This window comes from Grammomys surdaster, unplaced genomic scaffold, assembly GCF_004785775.1.
Source record: "Grammomys surdaster isolate TR1022 unplaced genomic scaffold, NIH_TR_1.0 345, whole genome shotgun sequence".
Classification (NCBI taxonomy): domain Eukaryota; kingdom Metazoa; phylum Chordata; class Mammalia; order Rodentia; family Muridae; genus Grammomys; species Grammomys surdaster.
Window position 1 is genome coordinate 3,357,141 of NW_021604764.1, and position 18,186 is coordinate 3,375,326.

An 18,186-nucleotide genomic window follows, 5' to 3' on the forward strand; every position below is an offset into this window, starting at 1 on the left:
TGGCGAATGGAAACGACGATGAATTAGCTCTGAGTAACAAACAACTCTCTCACACAAGACTTTTGTCTTATACAGCGTCTCTCTCGAGTAAACTAGAAAAATTGCGATGACTCCTCAACAGTCTTTAGCCGAGAAGGAGCGGAGGGTTTCTGTCAGCACCAAGAGGGGTTGGGTCAGAACCAAAAAAAAAAAAAAAATCCGGGATTCCGGAAGAACGGGATTCTATGACGGACCAAACCGGATGAAGGTCGCACGCTCTCTTCCGCCCACTTTGTGGTTCACCCATAGGCGGCGACTTCCCAATGGGGCGGAGCCGCGCCGACCTTCTGCGCAGGCGCTGTTGGTCGAGCACTCGCGGCGCAATGCCTGGGAAGCATGTTTCAAGAGTCCGGTCTTTATATAGGCGAATCTTGCAGCTACATCGAGCTCTGCCCCCGGACCTCAAAGCCCTGGGTGACCAGTACGTGAAGGACGAATTTAGGAGACATAAGACTGTTGGTCCTGGCGAGGCCCAGCGTTTCTTGAAGGAATGGGAGGCAAGTGATGCCCCCTCCCCGCCCTCTTGTCCCGGACCTTTGGTCCCTCAGTGGTTTTCGACTCAGAGACCACTTTCCTACCTGCTCCCCGTGGCCATGCACGACCAAACAGGGCATCTGAATTAGACAACCTACAGCTGATCAAACAGCACTTAAAGCTCCGTCGTGAATCCCTCAGCTTCTCCCTCAGGCTCTCCGCGTGAGCACAGCTTCCCTGGGGTTCAGATCAACTTTGAGAGTCCTGAGGGTGACAGCTATTGGAGAGATGAGGGTGGGGTGTCTCAGAAGTTACTGCTCCACTGACTGTTAAGTGCTCCAGAAGTTCGCCGGCTTTTGTCCTTTGCGTGGCCTTTGTAGGTGACAGCCGTGTCATTAACATTGTCATTACTTAGCTGCCAGACTTAGACGCTTGTTTCAATCATTTGTTAATTGTTAATTGTAGGGCCTTAGTAAGTTTTCCACTTGACAGATAAATTATATAACATAGAAAAGATTTAAGTATTACATTTTGTTAAGGGGAAAATGCTGGCGGGAGTTAAGCCAGGTGAAAGTTGTTTTCTTCAAGCTCATAAGTCCTGGTAATTTTTTAACATTGCACTACGCTGTTGGATAATCCTTAAGCAGACGCATGCATTTGGATTTAGTTGTTTGACTTTCTCATTTCTTTCTTTGTTTTAACTACATATTTATTTATTTGTGTGTATGTGGGTGGGGGATGCTTGAAGTCAGAGGCTAACCCAAGGGCGTCTGTTCTCCTACCACCACGTGGGTCCTGGGGATCAAAACTCAGGTTGTGCGCTTGGCAGTAAGCACCTTTCTCAGTGGGCCATCTCTATGACTCTAATCATTTTTTTCCCCTTAAGAATGAAGGAGAAAAGAGTATTGCATGATGCTGAGAGAGTCTTGCAGGATTCCCTTCCAGTTCGTAAATATCAGGATGTGAAAGGATCTGGGGAAGCAGAGTGCTTCTGGGTATTTTAAAGAAACTGCTAGATAAAGTAGAAAGAGTTTTCATACCGATAGTGGCTTAAGTGACTTTTACCTTTAAAACAACGTAAAGATTACGTTAGGGTCAAAACGTTTTCATCAAATTCTATAATTCTCGATTGTAGAGTTATTGAAGTTTTAAGAGAGAACTTTAGAATAATAGTGAAGTTTAGAACTTTCTTAAAGGTCTTGGTTTATTAGATGTAATTTGGTTGCCAGGAGCTGGGGAAGTTTAATCTTTTGAATTGCCAAACACTTTCTTTAAATATATAGTCGGTATTGGAATCAGAAAAAGCTAGATTTAAATTCAAACTTCAGCATTTACTAAACGTCACATCAGTTAAATTTTCTAGTCTTACAGTCTGTAAAATAACAGTATTTACAATAGGCATCTCAATGTTAGTGTATTTATTATTTTCTTCTGTTTGATTGTGGTGGACGTTCAACCATGAGACTGTTTGTTGAATTATAGGTTTTTTTGTGCTGTGTTTAAGATTTGTTTCCTTTGGAAGCTTTGGGTTAGACAAACGTTGAAGCATCTTACATTACAAAAGATATGTCGTTGCTGGTAGTAGTGAGTGCAGGCGCCACTACAGTGAGCAAGTGCGTGATGGAGAGATTAGGGAGAAGTGTGCAGTATGAAGAGAGCTGGAACTGGAGACTCGGGGCTGATGAGGGCTAGCCTGGTATGAGTAGCCTATGCTGCCACCTGATGCCTTGCCTGGGTCTGTGACCCTGCAGCAGGGGTCTGTATCAATGTCGGTGGCCCATGTTACCACTGGCTACAACAGGGATAGCAGGTCCCGCACTTTGTCTGGCCAGCACAGTAGAGCTGACCCTGGTGGTGTAGTTGTGAATGAACAGCAGATGACACATGAAAGCAGGAGGGCTGGGCCTCATAGCATGGATGCAGGAGAGCCAGTCCTGCCCCTTGCTAGCCACTGCAGACAAACAGGGGTGGTGGCCCCATCCCTGGCCGGAGCACAGCAGAGATGTCATGGATTGGGGAACGTGGGTGGAGGAAAGCTTTCGGGCAGACCAACTCAGCTACTACCCAGGCCTAGTTTCAGGACTTTGAGTTAGCCAACTCAACATCTACCCCATCAGTGAACTGTTGGAGCCTGTGAAGGGGCCAGAACTACAGATCCAAAGCTGCAGGATCTCCATGACACAGGGCAACAACAAGACATCTGAGGATCCAGTATTGTTAGTGTAGCAGAAGCCAGAGGCCTGAAACAGACCAGACTCCTTACAATGAACATTCCTGAGTAAAGATGTGTGGACTAATGGGGATACTGTGTAACATGCTGTGATTCACTGCAGCTTCCATGCTGGGTGAGATTTTTTTCCTTTTTTTGTATTTTTATTATTTCTGTAGCTGCAGGGTTGCAAGGGCTGAGGGAGGAACAGTGAGATTGTGGTACACAGTGTGAAATTCACAAAGAATTTTTAAAAAGGATAAGAAAAAATGGTTTCACTTAATACATTGTAGTTGTTTAAATAAGGCTGTTCCCCATAGATTCATGTGTTTGAGCACTTGGCTATAGGGAGTGACATTATTAGGTGTGGTCTTGTTGAAGGTGGCTTTGAGGTCTTCTATGCTCTAGTTAGGCTGAATGTAGCACACAGTCTCCTGCTGTCTTTGGATCAAGACATAGAACTCTCAGCTCCTCCTTCAGCATTGTCTCCCGAGTGCTGCCATGCTTCCTGCCATGATGATAATGGACTAAACCTCTGAAACTGTAAGCCAGCCCCAATTAAATGTTTTCCTTTTTAAGTATTGCCATGGTCATGGTCTCTTCATGGCAATAAAACCCAAACTAAGACATACATTTAGCTTTACAAAATCCTTGCACAAACTGTTAAAAACCAGTGTAGGAAAACTTATGATAATAAACAGAGAGGTGGCCTAGTAGGTAAGAGCACTTGACCACTTACTGCTCTTACAGAAGATCCAGGCTTGGTTCGTAGCATCCATATGGTGGCTTACAATCATCTATAATTCTTCTGGTCTCCATGGGTGCTGGATGCACATGTGGTACACAGACATACATGCAAAATAAAAATAAATCTCCTTTAAAAAGAACATTATTTTATCATTTTCTGTTCCTTAATTCATCTCTTCTTTGGGGACATTATTTGTGTTATTTGGTCTGTCCAATGTCTTGTGAGTTTTGGTAATCTGTCTATATTTTTTAGTAAGGCAATAAGAAGCTGCTGTAGGACTCTCCATGTGTGCAGTCATGGTTGACTAGGGAATTTGTGGATTATAGAGTTTTGGTGAACCTCATTTCTGTTGGTTTTCCCATACATATTCAGTTACAAGTGTGGTGTATGGGCTCAGGTGGTTATGGCATGGTGACTTTTTCCTCAGCTGCATTCTTCTCTGTTGTCTCTGAGACATGAGTACCTTTGCTTGCCTCTCTACCACCTGACATGCCTTCTGCCTTCCAGCTTGCTGAATTCTCTTGGCTGAGTGAGTTTGCTTTTGTTCTTAGTCACTATGGGTTTTCCTTAACATTTTCTATCTTCTGGTTCTGTATCGTTTTGGAAAAGAGAAGAGAAATAAGATTCTGTCATTTCTCCAGTCTGCCATTTTCCCCTAGAGACCTTGATTCTCCATTTTGATGGTGAAGAAGATAAAGCTTCATTTAAGGAGATGCTATGGCTTATAGAAGTAAAATAACTTAATAATAAAGAGCTGTGTTTTTTACTTCAAGAAAGCCTACTTCAGATTTTGGAAATTAATATTTTCAAAAATTACTGAACTTTTGCAGTATAAAACAATGTGGCTTTTTTCCTTGACTTTTTATCAGCCAAAATGGGTCTTTTTTGTTGTTGTTATTGTTCTTTCTTGAGGGAAATGTAACTTCAAAATCATTACTTTCTATACATTTGACATAATATATCATAACCAATATTTAAATACCTTAATAATTTTTATTTGTGTGTATTGTGAGTTGATTTTGTCCCACATTTGCATTTTAAAGATATATTTTCAGTAATGAAATGAGAGAAATTGCTGGCATATTAATGTTAAACTGTCATATTGACAGTGTATATGTTTTGTGTAAATTTTTGAATAGTTTTTTTTAAACCTCTGTTGTCTCAGTAGAAAAACAACATATTTTATGCTTGAAACTAGTGGCAAGCCAGAAAGTGTGTTTTTTCTTATAGAATCGTATCATGAGATGTCTTAATCTGTTTAATAAAATGGCTTAATCTGTTGTACATTCTTCATAGGCAGTCTTGTTTTTTATCTTTCTTTCATATTTTCTATTAATTTTCAGGACATGTTTTATGCCAATAGATTGAAAATAAATTATACTTTAAAATACAATCAATTTTAATAAAATTTTGTAACTCTTGAATTTAAAAATAAAAAGGCAAGCAGAACATAGTTGAAGTTAGTATAATATGTGGTCGATGGCATTAATATTTTAAAAAAGCTTATTTAACTTATTAGAAAAAACACAGTTTAAATTTTTAAAAAACGGGCAAAAGGGGAGTCTAACAGACTATTTTTACTTCCATACAAATGTGTAAATTGTATATAAATGGATATAATACCGATAAGACATTGAAACCGTATAGCTGTTCAAGAGTAGAAAAGAATTCTAACATAGCTATAAGCTGGGTGGGCTAGAAGGCAGTTATTAAAGAAAAGGTTTTGAAGAATGAATAACATGGAACTGCTCAAGGCGTAATTAAATGTAAACAGTGTTTATCTCTGGTTGGTAAGGTGAAGGAGGCTTTTAATCTTTTTCTTTGAACGATAGATTTCCTAGATTGTCTCCAAATATCACATTTCTCTGATAATCATAGGAAAGTATTACTTGAGCCAGGTGTTGGTGGTGGTGCACACCTTTAATACTAGCACTAAGGAAGTGGAGGTAGGAGGATCTCTGTGAGTTCAAGGCCAGTCTGGTCTACAAAACTAGTTCCAAGACAGTCAAGGCTATACACAGAGAAACCCTGTCTCAAGAAAAAAAAAAGTGTTTACTTTAAAATGCAGTCAAATATACTCAATAATTTTGTAACCAGTTTTATTTCTTTAAAGCCTTGAGTCAGAATCATTCAATGAACCAAATACCAACAGTCAATAAGATATTTCTTGCCTTTGTCCTCTTATTTTATATGCTAATCTTGGAGTTTTCATTTTGTATACACATTGATGCCAGCTATATAGTTTTATGATTTCTTGCTGAGTTTTAGAAATGAAATGGTATTCTAAATGTGTAGCTTCAAATTAAACTGTTTCACTATTTACCTTATCATTAGAATAAGTATTTAGAGTATATAGATAATATTTAAGTATTCCATGATCTCCTAATAATTTAGTTTAGTAATAAGTGCATTTAGTTGTTTTACTTTTTAAAAAGTTTTGTAGGATAACAGTGAAGTAGGATGGGGCGGTGTCCATTAATATTTGTTTTGTCTTGTGAAGATGCTTCCTCTGTGGCTTAGAAACTGGTAGTAGGCTTAGGGAAGAGACCTGAGGTGGACATATGTCATCCTTAAGATCTGGTTACAAGGCCCAGTAATGATCTTGTATTCTAGACTGGACTTTACCAAGATACTCAAAGATGTCGGATTGCTGGTCTCAGACCAGCTTATTAAGCTTATATAATAATGAAATATAAACTGAATTGCTAATTGCCTCTTTCTGCTGGGGAACTTGTGAAGTATGTATCCTTTTCTAGAATCAGAGTATTTGCCTTCACTTCCAGAGGACCCTTTCTCAGGGGTCTCTCAAAACAAAGTATTATTTTAGATTTTCTAAAGACTAATAAGGAGTATACAATGAATGTTACAAAACAGCCATTCTGGATCTGGGGCTGCACATGTTATCTGTAATCAAATACATTAATATGCTTACTAGTTAAAAAAAATTGACTGTCCACATTAAATGTAGTGAATCAAGACCTCATGTTCAGTTATGTCAGAATTTACTGCTATCTCTAAAAGCATCTTTGTTTTTCAGGATTTCTTTGACTTTAAACTTGTAAAGGAGCGTTTGTGGACCTCTCTGATAAGCTTCCTGGGAGACTGGATTAGTGTCTACACAGTTGCTTAATGAGCAAGAAATTCAAAGAAGAGAAGCGGAGTGGGCAGGAGAACGTTCCTGTCAGGCCTCACTGCATGTGGAGTAGAAAAGCGTCCTGAGGCTTCGGTGCCCTCTTTTCCCTAGGCAGTTCTGGACTCATACTGATGTTTTCTTTCAGTCCTGTATTTTAATGTCAGCCACTTTTGCTTGGCATTATTGCTGTATCTGTTAATAGATTAAGCCAATTAACTCAGCTTTCCGGGCTCCGAGAGGTATCAGATTATTCTCTTTGTGTGTAGATTTGATTAGCTTAACTCCTAAGGGAAGATCAGATTTGCCTTGTTTACAAGTTTGTGCTCTTCCTTTCTCCTAAATCACTGTAACTGAGGTGTGTCTAAAGAAAAGGCATGCTTTGTTTTTTAAGTTCTAAAACACTGAAGTGTTTACGATTTATTTGCATTGGTTTTAAAAATACCAGAAGTTTCAGGCCACTTCAGTTTGCTGCAAGTGAACAGGTCTATAGATCCATTAAAAATTATCCCACATAATACAAACAAACAAAACCAAATACTTTGTATCCTGCCTTTGTATACAAAACTCAGAATGGTGGTAGGTGGCATAGCAAACACATATTTCTAAAAACAGCCACAATGGTCACATGGGTGTCATGAATACTTGTTCAGCTTCAGTATATTTTGAACTGTGAACTCTCTAAAAGCCATCTTTTGTAGTGAACCATCTAAAGCACAACCTGGCGATTTGTTTGTGTCACCTAGACATTTGTTACCCTGCAAATGTATATGTATGCCATTGGTAACTTCAGAACTTGCAGTCAGTAACAATGCTTAACCCCATTTTAACTGCAGATACACACATGCAGTTGGTGACTTTAAAACATTTAGGCAGTAGCAACCATTAATACTCTTAGCTGAAGATACAGACACTGCATTGGTAACTTTAGAACTTGTAGGTAGTAACAGTGGTTAACACTTCTAAAGGACCTCTGTAACGGTCTTTCAGTGCCTTTGGAAGGCTAAGAGAAAGGCAAACAAGCCAGAAGAATTTCGTACTGTAAAATGTTTGGATAGATGTGCACTTTTGAGAGTAGTTCAGGGTACTCAACACCTGGCACATTTGATGCAAATTGCTGATTTCTACAACACTTCTAGAAGCTGCAGTGTGGTCATACTTAAATTATGAAGTTAAGGTGAACAGAAACTCCTTGTCAGAGCGCTGACTCAGTGGATTTACATGGAAACAGGTAATTGTTTTATTTCTTTACAACTACTTCCCCAGACCTTGTTTTTTTTCTTGGACTTTGTCGTCATGGTTTTCAGGCCGTGGCAGCCATGGCGTTTGCTGGTCCTTATCATCACTGTTGTCATACTTGTTTTCAGTGTCTCTTCCCTATTGTACGGCCATGTTCTGCTGTCATTCGTATTGCTAACTCTTTGGTATGTATTGGAGATTGTACATTTGTTCTGAGGTTGGAACTCTGAAAAGAACAGGAAGGAGCCAGGCATGGTGATCTGGGGGTTCTCCGCATCCTCCGTGTCTCTCTTTAGATGGTTCGTCCACAATACTTCACTTCTGAATCATCAAATTGGATTGTTTTTCTAGGCATAGCCTTCTGCCTCTTAAGAGTTTTTTTTTTTTTTTTTTTTTAACAGTAACTGGGGAATCTCTGGGTTTCTTTTCTTTTCTTTCTTTCTTTTTTTTCCTGTATTTCCTGCTTGTGTGGGGTCAAATTTCCACCTTGACTCCACTCTTTGATATTCCTCCACCATATTTTTAAAGATGAATTTTATAGATTGATAAAGATGACTGTAGGATAGTCATGTGAGTGTGGATTAAACCATCCTAAGTACAGATTTCTATGCCATTTCAGCTTTTGTATTTATTCCGTTAGTTTCTGCTGCTACCCTTCTCACCACATTGGGACAGAGACTCTTAGTAGGAGCTTTTGTATGCCTGCAAATGTTGATGCATGTGTCTAGAAAGAACAAAATTTGATTTCTGTTTGATGCAGAGAACAAGTTAAGATTTGGCAGTTGATAAGTGAGACACACTACATTATTTTAACTCCACCCACTTTTACCTGAATTTTAATTAGTTAATTATTTTATGTTACATCCAGGCCACAGTTTTCCCCTCCTTCCCCTCCTTCCAGTCCTTCCCTTGCCCCCATCCACTCTTTTTCCCCTTCTCCTCAGAAAACGGGAGGCCTCCCATGGATATCAACCAGCCTTAGTTGCAGTAAGTTGCAGCGGCTAGAAGAGAGAGCCAAGTTAGGAGAAAAGAATCCAAAGACAGGCAACACAGTCAGAGACAGCTCTTGTTCCTGCTGTTAGGAGTCCCACATGAAGACGGAGCTGCACAGCTGTTACATAGGTGCAGAGGGCCCAGGTCTGTCCAATGCAGGCTCCCTGGTTGGTGGTTCAGTCTCTGTGAGCACCTATGGGCCAGGTTAGTTGATTCCATAGGTTTTCTTGTGGTGTCCTCTGTTTAGATATATACCCCATTTTAAAAATTGAGTTATTTGGGTTGTTGGTGTCTTAACTTCTTGAGTCCTTTGTATATTTTGGATATTTGTCCTCTTTGAGATGTAGGGTTGGTGAAGATCTTTTCCTATTCTATAGGCTGTGGTTTTGTCCTTTTTACCCTTACAGAAGCTTTTCAGTTTTGTGAGAATCCATTTAATTAATTGTTGATCTTAGTGCCTGAGATGTTGGTGTTCTGTTCAGGAAGTTACCTCCTGTGTCAGTGCATTCAAGGCTATTCCCATTCTGTCAGGTTTAGCGTATCTAGTTTTATGTTGAGGTCTTTGGTCCACTTGGACTTGAGTTTTGTGCAGGATGATAAATTTATATTCTTTGACATGCAGACATCCGGTTAGATCAGCAACATTTGTTGAAGATGTTTTCATTTTTCCATTGTATAGTTTTGGCTTCTTTGTCAAAAATCAAGTGTCCATAGATGTGTGAATTTACTTCTGGGTCTTCAATTCAATTACATTTATTAACCTATTTTTATGCAAATACCATACATGTTGTTGTTGTTTGTTTGCTTTTGATTTTTGTTGCTATTGCTTTTCAGTCCAGCTTTGAAATCAGGCATGATGATATCTCCAGAAGTTCTTATATTGTGCAGGATTGTTTTAGCTATCCTGGGTTTTTTGTTTTTCCATATGAAATTAAGAATTGCTCTTTCAAGGTATGTAAAGAATTGTGTTGGAATTTCGAAGGGTATTGCATAGTTTGCTTTTGATAAGATGGCCATTTTCACTATGTTAATCCTACTAGTCCATGAGCATGGGAGGTATTTAAATTTTCTGATATCTTCCTCAATTTCTTTCTTTAGTGATTTGAAGTTTTTGTCATACAGTCTTTCACTTGCTTGGTTAGTTACACCAAGATATTTTATATTATTTGTAGCTATTGTGAAGGGTGTTGTTTCCCTAATTTCCTTCTCAACCCTTTTATAATTTGTCTGTAGGAAGGCTACTGATTTTTTTTTTTTTTTTGAGCTACTTTTGTGTCCAGCCACTTCACTGATGATGTTTACCTTAGTTAGGGTTTTACTGCTATGAACAGACGCCATGACCAAGGTAACTCTTAAAAGGACAACATTTAATTGGGGCCGACTTACGGGTTCAGAGGTTCAGTCCGTTATCATCAAGGTGGGAGCATGGCAGGGTCCAGGCAGGCAAGGTGCAGGAGGAGCTGAGAGTTCTACATCTTGATCTGAAGGCTGCTAGGAGAAGACTGGCTTCCAGGCACCTAGGACTAGGGTCTTAAAGCCCAAGCCCACAGTGACAGATTTCCTCCAAGGCCACACCTCCTGATAATTCTACTTCCTAGTCTTCATAGGCTTATTCAAACATGTGAGTCTATGGGGGCCATACCTAAACATAAATATTGCAAAATACATTTAGTCCAACTTCAAAAGTCCCCATAATGTATGCCAGACTCAACAATGTTCAAAGTCTGAACTTTAAAGTCTCTCCTGAAATTCATCCAATTCTTAACTGTAATCCCCAAAGCAAGACAGAAAGTGACCCGGGCAAACTCGAAACTCTGCATCTTCATGTCTGATGTCAATGTGGTCTTCAGATCTCTAATCCTTTCTCATCATTGTTGACTGCAACAAACTTTTTTCTCCTGGGCTGGTTCCACTCCCTGTTAGCAGTTCTCCTCAGCAGCTATTCCATGGCTCTGGCATATCAAACATCTTGGGGTCTCCAAGGTAACTTCAGTGTTACAGCTTCTTATGCCAATGTCTGGAATCCACACATGATCCTTTGGGCTCCTCTAAAAGGCTTGGGTCATATCTCCAGCTCTGTCCTCTTTAGCACTCTAGGCTCTAGTTGACTCCACTGCTGCTGCTCTTGTTGACCATCTATGGTACTGGCATCTCCAATACACTGGAGTCTTCTACTGAAACTAGGCTTCACCAATAACCTCTCATAGGCTCTATTCATGGTGCCAAGCCTCAACTTCTTTGCATGATCCCTTGAGTCCTGGGCTGTCAATACAACTGAGGCTGCACCTTCACCAATGGCCTTCCCTGACCTCACAGTGCCAAGCCTCAGCTGCTCTCCATGACCCCTTCATACCTTCAAAACCAGCACCATCTGGGTGACTCTTATACATTACCAAGTACAGCTACAGCACGAGGTACAACCTTGCCTATCTCTGGAGCATAGCTTCATTGTGCTCTCAGAAAACACTTCCCAGAAGATTTCACCTCAGTGATGCTGGTCTCTTCATAATCACTGCTAATTTCTTATCTCCAGCTAACCAGCATCAATTGTCCCATTATTCTATTCCATTATCACTGGCTTTCTGTTTTTCAATTTTTTCACTGCCTAAGCTTGGCTGTACTGGAACTTGCTCTGTAGATTGGCCTTGAACTCAGTAGGTCTGTGTGACTCTGTCTCCAAATGCTGGGATCATAGGCATGAACCACCACCCCTGGACTTAAGCTTTTCTCTACTTGGAACTTGCTCTATACCATATTGGCCTTGAACTCAGAGATCTGCTAGCCTCTGTGTCTTGGGATTAAGGTCTGTAACCACTATGCTTGGACCTAAGCTTAGCTGGGAGGGATCTTGCCCCAAAGTCACCACTCTTATCTCTTTAAACATAGGATTCAAGTCCATTTCACTTCCTGATGCCCCTTGAACCATACATTTTCTTTTTAAGCTTGCTACGCTTTATCAAAAAGCTCTTTATGAGAGTAATCCAGGGGACAAAGTTTGTGCTGGGCTTTTCTGAGATTTCCTTTGTCAATGCAATTAATCAACATCTTTTTTACCTTAGCTTCAGGCTGACTCTTTGGACAATGGTAAAAAGCAGCCACATTCTTCACTAAAATATCACAAGAACAGTCTCTCGCCACATATTAAAATTCTTCTTCTCTGAATCCCCTAGAGCCAGTTCAAATCACCCTCAGCAACAAAGTCTTCCATATTCCTACTAGGATAACCCATGAAGCCCTACTTAAAACATTCCACTACTTTCCAAATCCAAAGTCTCCAAATCCACATTCTTCAAAAAAAAAAAAAAAAAAGCATGGTCAGACTTATCACAGCAATATCCCAGTCCCTGCTACCAACTTCTTCTGTCTTAGGGTTTTACTGCTGTGAACAGACACCATGACCAAGGTAACTCCTATAATGATAACATTTAATTGGGGCTGGCTTACAGGTTCAGAAGTTCAGTACAATTATCATCAAAGTGTGAGCTTGGCATCATCCAGGCAGGCATGGTACAGGAGGAGCTGAGAATTATACATCTTGATCTGAAGGCTGCTAGGAGAAGACTGGCTTCTAGGCACCTAGGACTAGGGTCTTAAAGCCCAAGCCCACAGTGACAGATTTCCTCCAAGGCCACACCTCCAAATAATGCCATTCCCTGGGCCAAGCATATTCAAACTACCATAGTGTTTATCAGCTGTAGGAGTTCTCTGGTAGAATTTTTTGGTTCAGTTATAACATATCCGTGAACAGTGGTACTTTGACTTCTTCCATTCCAATTTGTAACCCCTTAGTCCTCCTTAATTGTCTTACTGTTCTAGCTAAGACTTCAAGAACTAACTATATTGAATAGATATGATGGAAATGGGCAAGCTTGTCTCGTTATTCATTTTAGTGGAATTGCTCTTAAGTTTCTCTTCATTAATTCGATATTGGCTATAAGGCTTGCTGTATATTGCCTTTAATATGTTTAGGTATGTGACTTATATCCCTGGTTTTGCTAAGACTTTTTTCATGAAGAGGTGTTAGAGTCTTTCAAAGGCTTTTTCAGTGTCTAATGAGATGATCATGTGTTTTTTTTCCTTTAAGTTTGTTTATATAGTGGATTGCATTAATAGATTTTTGTATGTCAAACCATGTCTGCATCTTTAGGATGAAGCCTACTTAATCATGGTGGATGATCTTTCTGATGTGTTCTTGGATTTTGTTTACAAGTGTTCCATTGAATATTTTTTGCATCAGTGTTTATAAGGGAAATTGGTCTGAAATTTTTTTTCTTTATTGAGTCTTTGTGTGGTTTAGATATCTGAGTGACTGTGGTGTCATCAAAATGAATTTGACAATGTTTTTTCTGTTTTTATTTTGTGGAATAATTTGAGGAGTATTGGTATTAGCTTTTCTTTGAAAGTCTAGTAGAATTTTGTGCTAAAACCTCTGGGCTTTTTGTTGGTTGGGAGACTTTTAATGACTGCTTCTGTTTCCTCACGGGTTATTAGGTCTATTTAAATTATTTATCTGACCTTGATTTAACTGTGGTTAAGTGGTATCTATTGAGAAAATTGTCCATTTCTTTTAGATTTTCCAATTTTTAGTTTTCCAATTAGGGTTTTGGAGTATGCCCTAATGAGTCTTTAGATTTCATCATGTCTGTCATTATGTCTTCCTTTTTATTTCTGGTTTTGTTGACTTGGATATTTTCTGTCTGTCTTTTAGTTAGATTAAAGGTTTTATCTATCCTGTTGATTTTCTCAAAGAACCACCTCTTGGTTTTTTTGATTGTTTGTATTGTTCTCTTTGTTTGTTTTATTGATTTCAACCCTTAGTTTCATTATTTCCTGCTCTCTCTACCTCTTGGGTGTGTTTGGTTCTTTTTGTTCTAGAGCTTTCAAGTGTGCTGCTAAGTCCATAGTATTAGGTCACACTAATTTCTTCCATGAAGGGACTCTCTTTCCTCGTAACACTGCTCTCCTTGTCTCCCATGAACATACAATGTTGTGCATTTACTTTTGTTGCATTCTAGAAAGTCTTTAATTTCTTCTTGACCCAGTGGTCATTGAGTAGAATTGTTCAGCTTCCATGAGCTGTAGGCTTCATGAGCTGTAGGCTTTTGTGTTGTTCTTGAAGTCCAGCTTTAATCCATGGTGGTTTGATACAATACAGGGGGATATTTCAGTTTTCTTGTGTCTATTGAGACTTGCTTTGTGCTTTACTATACGTGGTTAATTTTGGAGAAGGTTCCATGAGTTGCTGAGAAGAAGGTATATTCTTTTGTGTTTGGGTGAAATGTTCTGTAGATATGTTAGGTTCATTTGAATCACAATGTCTGTTAGTCCCATTATTTCTCTGTATAGTTTCTGTGTGGATGACCTGTCCATTGGTGAGAGTGGGGTGTTGCAGTCTCCCACTATTAATGTGTGAGGTTTGACGTGTGGTTTAAACTTTAGTGATGTTTGTTTTACACATGTTGGTGCTCTTCTATCTGGGGCATAAATACTCGGAATTGAAATCTTGGTGGAGATGTGGGGCTCGAGGCATGGACCCCTCCGGACGGACCCTCATTGAGAGGACGTGCGCACGACATCAAGATTGAGTGAGACAGAGATCGTCGCCCACGACCTGTCGTCCTCAGAACCAGGTTGATTCTGCCATCAAGAAGACGGTTGAAGTTCATTACCATCAGCTGAAAATTGAAGAGGATCCAGAAGTGACTCCGCAGGAGACTGACACAGCTGCCAGCTCCCCTGCCTCCCCCTACGGTCGACCCCTAGACTTCCACGCCATCCAGAAGGGTTCCTGGTATGCCTGGCTTTGCCCTCGTTTCTCTCGATAGAGAGCTTGGCCTCTTGATCACCCCAACAAAAATCGGCTTTTTCCTAAACCAAGGCTGCCCTTGATATGGCCGCTAACATTGGGGAGCCTTCCTTTATGACAATATTACACCCCAAACTGACAAATGGTTGGTAACTTGAACATTTACAAGGGACTAGGATGGCTGTGAGTTAGCCCAATGATGGGATTATTGTAGGTCCACTTCCCAGGGGCCCACCCAATGCAGCCGAAAAGGAGTGCGTGGTGCTGGGAGTGGGTGCAGCCTATATGGCCTAAGACAGGGATCTCACCCTCCTTTCACCCGCCTCGGGGTCCCTTGACGTTGCCCATCGTCGACAGCCTAAAGCCTCCGACCATCGATGTGACTCTCACATCAATGCTTTGGGGTTGTGAACTTGTCTAAGACCCCCCCATAATTAGACATCCAAATTCAAAACTCACATAGTTGGGATTGATCATAAGACGCCTTCTCTAACTAAACAGAGAAGGGGGAGATGCCAGAAGCCAGGACCCTCGCCCTTACCCTCACCCCCTACCTTTCCCCACCTGCACAATGTCCCCTGAAGCTTGGCAACTGCAAGATCCTGCTTGGCAACTGCAGATAGACTCAAAGCAGTGTACCATATCTTCTGAAGAATAGCAGGGAGACCATAACTCAAGCAGTGTACCATATCTTCTGAAGAATAGCAGATAGATCATAATTCAAGGCAGTGTACCGTATAGACCATGACATGTTTCAAGGCACAGGCCAAGAAGATTCTGTACTTTTCCACCACCTGACCCCTCTTACCCCCTCCCCTTGTAAAACATGCTATAAAAAAGCATTTCATGTTCAAAAAAAAATTAAATAAAAAAAAGAAAAAAAAAGAAATCTTGGTGGATTTTCTTTTGGTGAATATGAATTGTTTGTCCCCATCTCTTTTGATTAATTTTACTTGTTTTGTTAGATATTAGAATGGCTACACCAGTTTCCTTCTTGGGTCTCTTTGCTTGGAAAATCTTTTGATAGCCCTTTACTCTGAGGTAATGTCTTAACTTTGAAGTTGAGTTATGTTTCTTTTATGCAGCAGAACGATGGATCCTGTTTATGTATCCACTCTGTTCATTTGTATTGGGGAATTGAGTCCACTGAAGTTGAGAGATATTAATGACCAATGATTTTTAATTCCTGTTATTTCAATGATGGTGATGGTGGTGGTGGTGGTGTGTGTGTGTTTCCCTTCTTTTGGATTCCCTGGTGTGAAAATATTTCCTGTGTTTTTTGGGGGTGTAGTTACCATCTTTGGGTTGGAGTTTTTCCTTCTAGTATCTTTTCTGTAGGGCTGGATTTATGGGTAGATGTTGTTTAAATCTGATCTTGGCTTGTCATATCTTGTTTTCTCCATTCATGGTGATTGAAAGTTTTGGCAGATATAGTAGTCTGGGCTGGCATCTGTAGTCTCTTAGGAGTCTGCAGGACATCTGTCCAGGCCTTTCTGGCTTTTAGAGTCTCTGTTGAGAAGTCAGGTGTAATTTTGATAAGTCTGCCTTTATATGTTAATGGTCCTTGTCCCTTGCAGCTCTTAATATTCTCTTTTTATTATTAACAATTAGTGCTTTGATTATTATGTGGTAGGAGAACTTTCTTTTCTGCTCCAATCTGTTTGGTGTTCTCTAAGCTTCTTGTATGCTTATAGGCATTGCTTTCTTTTAGGCTAGGAAAATTTTCTTCTACGAGTTAGCTGAAAATATTTCCTGGCCCTTTGAGCTGAGAATCTTCTCCTTTTATTTCTATTATTCTTAGGTTTGTTTTTTTTCATAGTGTCTCAGATTCCCTGGATGTTTTGAGTCAAGAACTTTTTAGATTTACTATTTTCTTTGACAGATTTCTTCTATCCCGTCTTCTACAACTGAGAGTCTCTCTTCAGTCTCTTGTATTCTGTAGGTGATACTTACCTACTTACCTGTTCACTTACCTAGATTTTCTATCTCCAGGATTCCCTTAGTTTGTGCTTTTTTTTTTTATTGCTTCTATTTCTTGTCTTGAATGCTTTTATTCATTCCCTTTACCTGCTTTATTGTATTCTCCTGTATTTTTGTTAAAGAAATTTATTCATTTCCCCTTTAAAGGCTTATATCATTGGATTTAAGGTCATTTTCTTGTTTTTGAGCTGTGTTGGAATATCCAGGGCTTACTGTAGTACGGTAGCTGGAGTCTGGCGGTACCATATTGTCTTGGCTTTTGTTTGGTTGTGTTCTTACACTGGCCTCTAGCCATGTGGGCGTTAAGGTTGTTATAGATTTACGTGCTGATTTCTGAGTCTATCTTTGTTAGGTGGGTGGTTTTTGGACATTTTTCCCCCTTGGTTTCTGATTCTTGTCCATCTTATGGGTTGAGTAGCCTGGGGTTCCAGTGACCAGCAAGTCTTCAGGTCCAGTAGAGTGTCTCTGCTGAAGTGTTTGTGGCCTGCATGACCTCTGGAATTTTTTGTGCGAATGTTGCTTCTGGAGTCCCTGGAACCTGTGTGAGTTCTAGGAAAGCAGAGGTCTTCTGCTGCAGCTGTGGGCCAGAAAATGGAGCCCAAGAGATATGGGGTGCAGTAAGTGTGCTTTAAGGGGAGTTGGTGGGCATAGGGTGTAGAACAGGTCTTGTCTAGGATCCCTGGGGCTGGCATAGCCTCTGGGAAAATAGGAGGAGTTGTGGGCCAGAAAATGGAGCCTGAGGGATGGAGTTCATAATTTCTTTTTCTTTAAAATTTTGTGTTTAGTCTGCAGTTATTTTTTTAAAAGATTATTTATTTTTAGATATATGAGTACACTGTAGCTGTCTTGAGACACACCAGAAGAGGGCATCAGAACCCATTACAGATAGTTGTGAGCCACCATGTAGTTGCTGGGACTTGAACTGAGGACCTTTGGAAGAACAGCTATTGCTTACTGAGCCAATCTTTCCAGCCCAGTCTGCAGTTATTTAATTGGATATATATGTTACTTTTGAATGTGTTTATTAGTGTAGTAAGAATAGTTTGCTTATAGTCATGAGTTTATTGATTTTTTTAATAATTGGAAGATATAATTTATCCTTCTCTTAGTTTGAGTACTGAAATGTAATTCATCATAAGTAACTGTTATCTTCCTTCATTCCATTTATTTATTTATTTATTTATTTAGGTTTTTTGAGACAAGGTTTCTCTGTATAGCCCTGGCTGTCCGGGAACTCACCCTGTAGACCAAGCTAGCCTCGAACTCAGAAATCCGCCTGTCTCTGCCTCCCAAGTGCTGGGATTAAAGGCGTGCGCCACTACTGCCAGGCTATTTATTTTTTTCAAGATAGGGTCTCACTATGTATACTATGTACATATAGACTTACTATACAGTTCAGATTGGTCTCAGACTCAAAGGGAGACGCTTGCCTCTGGCTTCTGAGTGCTGGAGTTAAAGATGTGCACTACCATCCCACCACACCCAGCACAACTGTTTCTTTTCTCCCTATTTCTCTTTCCTTCCTATTCTTCCCTCCCCTCCCCTCCCCTCCCCTCCCCTCCCCTCCC

At 40.1% G+C, this 18,186-nt stretch overlaps 1 protein-coding gene across 1 annotated transcript in view; it reads left to right on the forward strand.

The window, feature by feature from the left end:
- Positions 1–347: 347 nt before the first annotated feature.
- Sdhaf3 (succinate dehydrogenase complex assembly factor 3) overlaps positions 348–18,186 on the forward strand; it is a 53,851-nt gene continuing 36,012 nt past the window's right edge. Inside the window, exon 1 of the mRNA XM_028779167.1 lies at positions 348–536. Coding sequence (XP_028635000.1) covers positions 363–536 — 174 coding nt within the window. The 5' untranslated portion in view covers positions 348–362. The remainder of the gene's footprint in view (positions 537–18,186) is intronic.